At 34.7% G+C, this 10,256-nt stretch overlaps 1 protein-coding gene across 1 annotated transcript; it reads left to right on the plus strand.

The window, feature by feature from the left end:
* Positions 1-2,752: 2,752 nt before the first annotated feature.
* On the plus strand, positions 2,753-9,269 carry LOC125657066 (sulfotransferase 1B1-like). Its single transcript, XM_048887702.2, has 6 exons — positions 2,753-2,809; positions 3,841-4,015; positions 6,104-6,421; positions 7,109-7,212; positions 7,445-7,628; positions 8,669-9,269. The coding sequence occupies exons 2-6, from the start codon at positions 3,841-3,843 to the stop codon at positions 8,770-8,772; spliced, it is 885 nt and encodes a 294-aa protein (XP_048743659.2). The 5' UTR covers positions 2,753-2,809; the 3' UTR covers positions 8,773-9,269.
* Positions 9,270-10,256: the final 987 nt, after the last annotated feature.

Here is a 10,256-nt window from a genome sequence, read left to right on the forward strand (position 1 = left end):
TTTCGCGCTGATTGTCAACGTTTAGGTTTTTCATTAGATCCACCTACGAGATCTCGCGATAACAAGCATGGCGGAGCAGACGAAGAATTTTGCATGCTGTACATTATATTTAATGAAAAACACCTTTATTAGACCTCCCCGAGCACAAAGTTGGTACTCCTTTTGGTGTAAACAACATTTGGGACTAATACACAGAGTTCATTATCGGTTATTCATAAAATTATTTTGCACCATTACGGAGATCCTATGGAATTGTAGCCCTATCCCGAAAACATCAGAATAAAAAAAAATTGGATAGGGCTACATCATTGCAGCTACCCTTCACCGACTGTGGTGACGTTTCCATATGAGTGAAACGTTCTTAAGGGGGTGTTAAACAACATACATTCAATCAATCAGAAGTCATCCTGCAATATACACGAAAACGGGATCTTTATTTCTTGAATATTCATACATGTATCTCGTTAAATACACATAATCATCCAACATAAATATGTACATCCTGAATTTCGTCCAATGCACGTAATTGTCCAACATATAATGATATATAATCGGGAAATATACGTTTATCGCCCATTACACATTTGATCGTACAATTCCCATAACTCGCTCAATATATACAGTAAAAGCCGTTCGATACATACACTGTTCATAGACTGTTAAATACATATAATACATGACAGAGACTGACACGGCAGTATAGCATGTCTTTCTTACCTCCCAAATGTTAGGAAAACACTTTTCTTAGTAAAGAATGCTTGTTAATCACGATATGATTAGCAATATATTCGACTAGTACTGAACGTGACATTCCGCGGATTAGTATGTAAAGGTTGACGATATAGAACGCACTTATCAACATAATATACATTCCCTTGTATCGTTAACATCCATTGATGTCTGGGTGTAAATAGAAGAAGCACTGTGTGACAGATGGACTGTGATGACTGTACAGAGTTCTGTTTATTTCTATGTAAATTTCAACCTGATCCGCATCGCTTCACGGTGTCATATATAACACATGTGTCTGGGAAACATTGATGGATTCTAGCTATTTTGATTTAATCAGAACATACGAAAGGTTAAAGCAATTTCTGATGTTAACATACATTACAAGGTGAACATTCCTGTATTTCAAAAGTTGAAGAATTAGACCTTTAAAATTTCTGATGTAAGCCTATAACTAGACCGGAGTTAATGTACTAAATGCACCTTCCATTTTGATGTAATGTAAAATGACATATCATATCTGTCTTCAGATTTAATGCATGGTGCAGCTATTTTCATAAAACGGCGTAATAAAACAGGGGAATAGGTCATGAACATAGACACAATGCATACACTTGAATTTATACTTCTCCATTATTTATACTGTTATACTTAAAATATGAATTCGGAGGTTTTGTTCATTCATCATAGTGAAATTTTCAATCCAATTAATGCCGTCTCTAAAAAAAAAAAAAATCCTTTTCCATTCCATTTATAATAAACCATTAACAATTGACAATAATCAGCTTGTCTGCTTCTTAGCCCGCTATGGTTGGAAACTTTGAAATATAAACCTTTTTAAAACAACTTTATTATGATTTCTTTTCTGAGGAAGATATAAATTTGAGAGAAGGTTAACAAAATGTGGTCGTCTGCGAGACATAAACTGGTATGGGTAACTTCTGTATACGATAAGAGTCATATTTAACTCCGATACATGTCTCTGATACGATGCATTTATATCCTGGAAAGTGAGGAAGATTGTGGATCACCTGTTCTAACACAGACTTGATTCCTGTTGTTTTTAAATTTCAGTGTGCGAAATTAACCATGGACCGATAGACAATGTCTATAGAAAATCGAATCGGTCTATAACGATAAAAATAGCTATAGACTGACTTGTCTATAATAATTCTGAGTAAAAAAAACCTGGTTCCCCGCCGTTTATTAAACATATATGAGAAGTGGGACTAATTTATATATACATGTAGTATGCTGATGTTTCTGTTCACCCCTTGACTGTAATAAAATGCTCCACAATGTAATTACAAGTCATTCGAATCAGATTATTCCATTTTCAACAGTGGTTGGGGAGTCAATTTGATATTTACTTCCATGTACGCCATTTTCGTGCAAATTGGGAATGTCCTTTTTGAACGGTTTTAAAAATATGTGGAAGGTGCACGCTCTTGAATCAAACGGAAAGCGGTCAGTACAACAAGTTCCAGCAAGGCTAAAGTCGCTGAAAATCATGAGAAAATGAAACGTAGTAAATGTGACTTAGATGAAGAATCAGGCAGTGAAACTGAGCTGGAACAAAATGAGAAAGAAAACGAAATTCTATCTGAAATGCTTGACGTGCATGAAATTGAAAACGAATATAATTAAACTATGAACAAATACTATGAACAAATTACCAAACCGAATTTGTGTCTATTATTCATTTTTAAATAACAATGAATATTGCATGATAAATGTCGGTCTATAGGAATTTGTTGTGGTCTATAGGAAATGAAATGATTATGGACCGAAAGTCTATAGGACTTTAAAGTCAGTTTCGCAAACTGAAATTTCCCCAAAGTTCTCATCGCATACATTTTCAATACTGGCCTAAAACTGAAGTAATGTGTGCGGAGATGACCCGGCCCTGCAGTATAATGTCAGTGTTAAAAACTGCGACGTGGCTTGGTGATGTAACAGGTGAGTATATAGAACGACTACAGACCCTATATATACACTCATATCCCATCGAATAAACAAAGCGCTCATTGACTCCATACAAATAAAAGTTAACGTTTATCGACAAAAAGACAAATCTAAGGTAAGAACAAGCAATGTAGAAAAATAATAATATATAACTGATTGCTCGTGGAATCCATTTCTATAATTATACCTCAGCTATCTTGATCCATGTGGATAATTATACCTCAGCTATCTTGATCCATGTGGTATCAGACTTCACTAATGAGTGACCATTAGTTTTACAGATACCGTGATGTACATGTATGGGGTGACCATTGCTATTATAAGACATTAAGTCCCTGGTCATTTAACAAAGTTAACATTTCGTACAATGTTTACTTATATTATGTAGTTTCTTTACCATACCTGATTTAATGAGATTCAATTAAAAAAACTTTTATTTGTATGATTGTATACGACGTTTTAAAATGCATTTCACTAGGTTATTATGCATCTAAGATACTATAATAATGCTATTATAAGACATTAGTGTGTCTCCGGTCAAGGAACAAAAGTTGACATTTCGTACAATGTTTATATATATATTACGTAGTTTCTTTACCATACCTAACTTATTGCGATTCAATAATAATAATAAAAAAACTCTTTTTATTCGTGCATTTGCACTAGATCTAAAACATCTAAAGCATCTAAAACACTATAATCAATGATCAGAGACTGTATCTATGTAATTAATGCCGTCGTTTTATACGGGAGTTGTATGTCATTTCTGTAATCTGAACGGGCGATTAACTTGAATTGCCCCTTATAAATCATAGCTAATTCTATGTGTTTCTACCACAGCGTAATTTGATTACTCCAATACAATGTGTTTAACTACTTACACCTTCTTTTAAAATAAACATACGGGTCATTCGGGTATTTAGCTGATTGTATCTAGTCTTGCTAAACTAAAAATATGTATGTTATTCTATCATTTTGTTAACTCTCTCTCTCTCTCTCTGATTTAAGCACGTGCGTTATTCTAGTATCTTAAATGACTATATATATTTAACTGACTGCGTTAATCTACTCTCGATCTCCCTAAATTTAATTTAGTATTCAACGGAATGTATTTAGTATTTAACTGACTGTGTCTTTCTTTTTAAGATGAGTATAAAAGATATTAAAGATCCCAGCGGCAAGGTGGTAATGCAGGTTGTGGAATATGACGGATTTCTATTTCCTGTCAGCATCATGGGGGGCATAGTGGAACAAATGAAACAGTTAAATGATATGCCATTCAGGGACAGCGATGTCTGTGTGATTTCATACCCCAAGTCTGGTTCGTAACTTAACATGCTGTATATATAGTATATTAGTAATTTAAATTACGGTTTTAGTTAGTCCAAGTTTAAAGTTTCAAATATCATTCAAAACACCAAAACAAAAAGGTTTGTATCTATTTCTTTCCCAATAACTCAACTTCCCTGATTTTGTGATGTTTAGATATATCGATGACGTTTTGTCTATTAACAATAACTTTCATTGATATGTCGATTTGATATATCCACGTGAGCTCGAAATAAAGGACACCACAGAGTCGTCCACTTCTGTTTCATACTAGATATTTTATTGAAAGCAGACATTAAAGATGTTCGCAACTGACATTTGGAGTAATGTCAATTTTTTGGGAATGTATTTTTACATTGAAGGAGAATTGGGAGATTAAAAAGAAAAACTGGGGTCGCAACGCTTGTTATTGAGCTATAGTGTTCTAAACATGACCTTTTTGCACTTAAAAATTATTCAATTAAACTTTATTTTTCTGTGTCAACACTACATAAGCAACACAAATTAATCAGTAGATAAAATAGATACATAATAATGTCCTCTAACATTACAGATGAAAAAAGAAATTAATACTAGTAAAGGATCGAAATAAATAATGACCTTTTTGCACTTGATTTACGAACAACTTCATGATATCAAAGTTGAAAGTTTAAAAGGACATATTAGGAGTAATGTCAATTTCTAAAAAGATTACATGATTTTCAAGGTATCGTCTTCCAATTTAAAATGCAACTAAAAAGTGGGGGTTGGATATCAAATTTTTGAATTCTTGGAACCAGTTTCAAGTCTCAACTACCTGTATCATAAATTATAAAACTGAAATACATGTATAGGAGTATAAGAATAGAAGATACATTGGATGAAACAGAAACTGTAATATCATGCAGAATTAGAACTTTTTGGTTAGTGAATCCTTCGCCACAAAATACAGTCCTTGTCAGACACTTTCAAAATTTGAATTGACACAAAATTTTCAACTAGATAGGGTTGAGCAATAGATGTGTAATATATTTGCACCAATGGAATCAATATTGAACCAGTGAATACTTAGTTGTAGCATCCTGCACAGTTATACTCAATAGCTCAGGAGCTAACTTCCTTAAGGACAAATTGACAACTCAACTGTATCGTCAACTTCCCTTATTTATGTAGCAATATTCCATTACCACCTGCATATGGTGTTTATATATCTCAACTGATTCGATATGCAAGAGCTTGTTCTGGGTATAGTCAGTTTTTAAATCGAGGTAGGCTACTGACAAACAAGTTGATGGTACAGGGGTTTCAACAGTTTCTATTGAAGTCAACATTTCGCAAATTCTATGGTCGTTATAACGATCCAGTTCGTCAATACAACCTATCATTGGGTTAAATCCTCTCTGACGTGTTTCATACCGATTGTTAAGCCGATCGTGGTACACTGATTTTGACTGCTGATAACTCCGTTTACCTGAACATGATAAAGGGTTCACGGCAGGAGCGACCGGTCGATAAGGGATGCTTACTCCTCCTAGGCACCCGATCCCACCTCTGGTGTGTCCAGTGGTCCGTGTTTGCCCGACTCTCTATTTTGTATTGCTTATAGGAGTTATGTTTTGTTTGTTTCGATGTTTTCTGCCACACTCAACAATTGTTCAGTTATATGGTGGCGCCCAGTTTTTATTGGTGGAAGAGAGAACCCAGATACAATGTACCTGGGAAGAGACCACCGACCTTCCGAAAGTAAACTGAGAAACTTTTTCACTTACCGACACGAGCGGGATTGGAACCCGCGCCGACAGAGGTGAGAGGCCGTGTGATTTTGAGCGCAATGCTCTAACCACTCGGCCACGGAGGCCGCTATAGGAGTTATGAAATTGATCACTGTTATATTGATCATATATTAAACACAAGGAATGTTAGTTCAAAATATTATATTGAATCTTACAAATTGTATAACAAATCCACTAATCTGCTTCCCTTGGAGAGAGTGACCACATTAAGCACTGACCACGAGACATAGACAACTGCACATCAGACATATTGACTGTATAGATTTAATCATGATGATATCTCAATATGATCTATTTGATCTCTGTAGGGACGCATTGGTGCTATGAAGTGGTGGACATGTTACGAAATAAGTCTTCAGAGTATCACGACAAAGTGCCACCTCTCATAGAAATGTTCCCCGTAGAGAAACTCAAGCAGGTGACAGATGGTGTTTATGTGTCCCATTTGGTACCTCGACACATGCCGAAAGACTTCATGGACAAGAAATGTAAAATCGTCAACATCTACAGAAATCCAAAAGACGTCAGTGTGTCTATGTTTAATTTCATCAAGAAGACGAAAGCTGGAGAACTGATGAAAGACATGGAATTTGACGTCTTCTTCGATATGTACATCACCGGACAACGTAAGATAAAATAGAATATTTACTTTTCCAATATTATTGCATTTAATATCTTTACCAATTATTTTGATACATATAACGATTTCCTCATGAAGGAATTGCAGTTGTGAATAATGCGTGCATGGGTCTTTTTGAATACAATTCGTCTATCCTAATGGCTGGGAATTTTCGACAGAAGTGAAATTATAATGTTAATACATACATAAGAAATTATTTTGTTTTGAAAGTGATCTGCAACGATTTACGTCAGCATACGTTTGATGAAGCGCTTAAGCGTTAGTATTCTGGCGTGACGATTCATACTGTTCCTGTCCATATGCATTTTTAAAAATGAAAGTAATTTATTTATAAGTTATCATTATACGATATGAGTTACCGGTCAACGGGATACTTCTCATAGTCATTTATCCCACTTCTTGTGATTTCAATTCTCCGTGTTTGTCGTACTCTTAATTTCGTATTCTTTATGAAATTTATGAGATTGATCACTCTTCGTTATCTTCCCTATTTCATACAAGTTTTGATTATTGTCCTGTCTGTAACTAATACATATATCGAAAACATATCACCAAAACATGAAAATGTCATGTACATATAATTCACATACATGTCAGAACTACCTCAAGAGACGATAGCACAGAACGACCTCAAAAGAGACGACGACACTGATGATTCATGTTTACATTTCAGTTATTGGAGGTTCTTGGGCAGGATATTTACAAGAATGGACCAATTTCCAGGAAGATAATCCATCGTACCCTCTCTTAAATCTCTGCTACGAAGACATGAAAAAGGTAACGGATCATCCGCCCGATCACAGTTAGCTTACACGTACCTTTCTAAAGTATAGATTCCCGGGGCCTTCTGTAAATTTTCCTCAGCGTTCAATGCTATGTGGTCCTACACATAAAATTATTAAATTTCTGGGTTTTTTTACACATGTGATTAATATTGCAAAGAATTGATAACAAAATTGAGAGTTTAACATTGTGTATTCTCTTCTGAATTAACGATCTTTCATTTTAGGATCTTAAAACACACGTAAAAAAGATTGCCGTCTTCCTGAATCTGGACACGAGTGACGAACTGATCAGTGAAATTGCGAATAAGTGCGAGTTTAAAGCAATGTCAACATACAAGAACAGCCACGTCCCCGCGTCCATGAGCATTATGACTGATGTAAAAGACACACATATACTGTACAGAAAAGGTAAATAATACGATTTGTGAACATCCGTTTCTATTGATAGACCCCCCCCCCCCCCTTTAATACAATGTATTATAGGTTGATTTACATATTCAATATAGTATATACTAATCCAGCTGATTGTAGTTTGCGTATCAAACATCAATTTGTTTGATATGTAATCATGCTCACGTGAATCCTGCCTTCAAATATATTTTAATCTTTCGAAAAATTGAGATTAATTACCAAAAATATATTCTTTGACGTTTTAGTTAAAAACAGTCTATTAAGATTCCCCAAACCAGTACACCCCTTTCTAGAAATATCTACTCTAAAACTAATTCCCGGGGGTTGCGATTCTAGGGGTTATCTTACTCTATATTACCGGTGATCTCAGATTCATTACTGCATGCAGATTTCAGAGGAATGTAGAACGAAATATAGGTCTGAATTAAATAATTCATCTAGGCCTTAAAACATGTGCATTGTTTTCTGATAAAGTAGGCATTGCAATACAAAATAGGAAGCGATTTGTTTATACGAAACCGGTCAAGAGAGATACTTACTCCTCTTTGGCATCTGATCCCATCTCTGGTGTTTCCAGGGCTCCGTGTTTGTTGTAATTTTGTGTTCGTTATAGCATTATAAATTGACAGTCACCAGTAGAGCTAGTCCAGTCAGATGTACATATCAGGGGATCCAGATATATCTAGCCCAATGGAAGTTTCATCTGTTCATAAACAAGGTTAAACATTCATACAAATCTTGGAGAATATTCTTGGTATTCTGACAAGCTAGATTTTTTACTACAACATCGTAGATATAATAATTAACGCAATGACTTTATTTTTGCGATATACTAGTGATGAACTGTTTCACGGCAAATAATTTTCGGGAATGAGATTATCTTAAATAAATACAAGAAACATAATATTACTAGTTCGCTGCGAGAAATAATCACGCGTAAAAGGATTTTGCGAATCGTGTGAGAATTTCTTGCATGCGAATCAAACGTTGTTTTATTGAATAGTAAAGCTCTTTAACACAATTTGTTTTGGATACAGGTAAATCAGGGGATTGGAAGAATTGGCTGAAAGTTGCCCAGAGTGAGGCAGTGGATGCATTGGTAGAGGCCGCAAAAATCCCTTTTGAAATCAAGTACACCTAAAGAACGATCAAAGTGAAATGTTGAATGAAGACAAAATCAAACTTAATACATATATATTATAAAACAGTGAGACATTGCATGGACTTTAGGCAGGAAGATATAGATAATAGATCTACCTCACCGTTACTACAGAAAACGAAGAAGCCGTATCAAGGAGAAGAGACATGAATCTCAACAATTTACTAAAATGTCTGAAAATTACAATGTACAATGGACTTAAAGGACACAGAAATATCATTTTTCATCACTGAGATGTGTATTCATTGCTGTACTGTTATATATCATTTTGGAGTCAGACTATTGATATAAGGGATCTTCCTTGAGATCTATACTTCAAATGTATCTTTTTACAAAGTATTGTGCATTATACCTTAAAGTAAGCGCTTGTTAATATACATGTATTCCATATACATTTATTTAGAGGCAGCATAGATTTGGTTTACATGGATATGTGTTGATGATACATGTATATTTCAATAAACATCTTTTTAATCATATAATACTGTATTTTGTTATGAAATCAATTATCAGTATGCACGGTAAAAAACACGGTCACATCGAAATAATTTTCAGTCCCGTTAGTTTTACTACATGAACTTCTTGGATGTCACGAATCCAGTTTATAACGAATCACACTTGTTCATTCCCAGTACTTCCATAAAACCGTGTTGTGCTCTGTTTTGAATGCAAGGTGAAGATAACGAACAGTGATCAATCTCATAACTCCTACAAGCAATACAAAATAGATAGTTGGGCAAACACGGACCCCTGGACACACCAGAGGTGGGATCAGGTGCCTAGGAGGAGTAAGAATATATGGCGTCCTTGCCGTTACAATAAGACGTATTAATGATTACAGTATGATTACAGTATGAAAAAGAGATCGACATCGCTGGTCATTTTCGCACATTTTGCTTTTATCAGAAGTGAGCAAATTAAAAAGAAATATAAAGTAACCAAAACAGACGTTGGACCAATTCCAAATGCTTGAAGTCAAGTTCTAATGCACCAGAGTTGAAAATAGGAGATCAGTTCCCTCTCTCCTAATGTTGGACAATGACGTTATTTTGGATTTGATCAGGTTGACAGTAATTCAATCACTTAGAAATTTTCCTATTGAATACGAATACTTGCCTTCGAATCTTGACGAAAGAAAGCTTTAAATTATCCAAAACACAGCATAATTAGTGTAGTTCATATATATGATGTTTACCCGAGTGAAATTCAGCATTACTGATTTTAAAAAAAATTAGCAGAATACTCACGATGAATGTAAATGAATAATTGTTCAATGCATGCAAATTGCTGGATATACAGAACTATTTTGATACGTGCATACATATATCTCGTCAAATGCTTAAAATCCAGCTGTGACGTCATTCTACTGAAATAGTGCTCCATTATTTTTCAGGAACGAGGACTTTCATACAACTACTTAGTACTGTTCTGTTGAGCTAAATATGATTGTTTAATGAATACATTCC

The sequence above is a fragment of the Ostrea edulis genome, chromosome 7, assembly GCF_947568905.1.
Source record: "Ostrea edulis chromosome 7, xbOstEdul1.1, whole genome shotgun sequence".
NCBI lineage: Eukaryota > Metazoa > Mollusca > Bivalvia > Ostreida > Ostreidae > Ostrea > Ostrea edulis.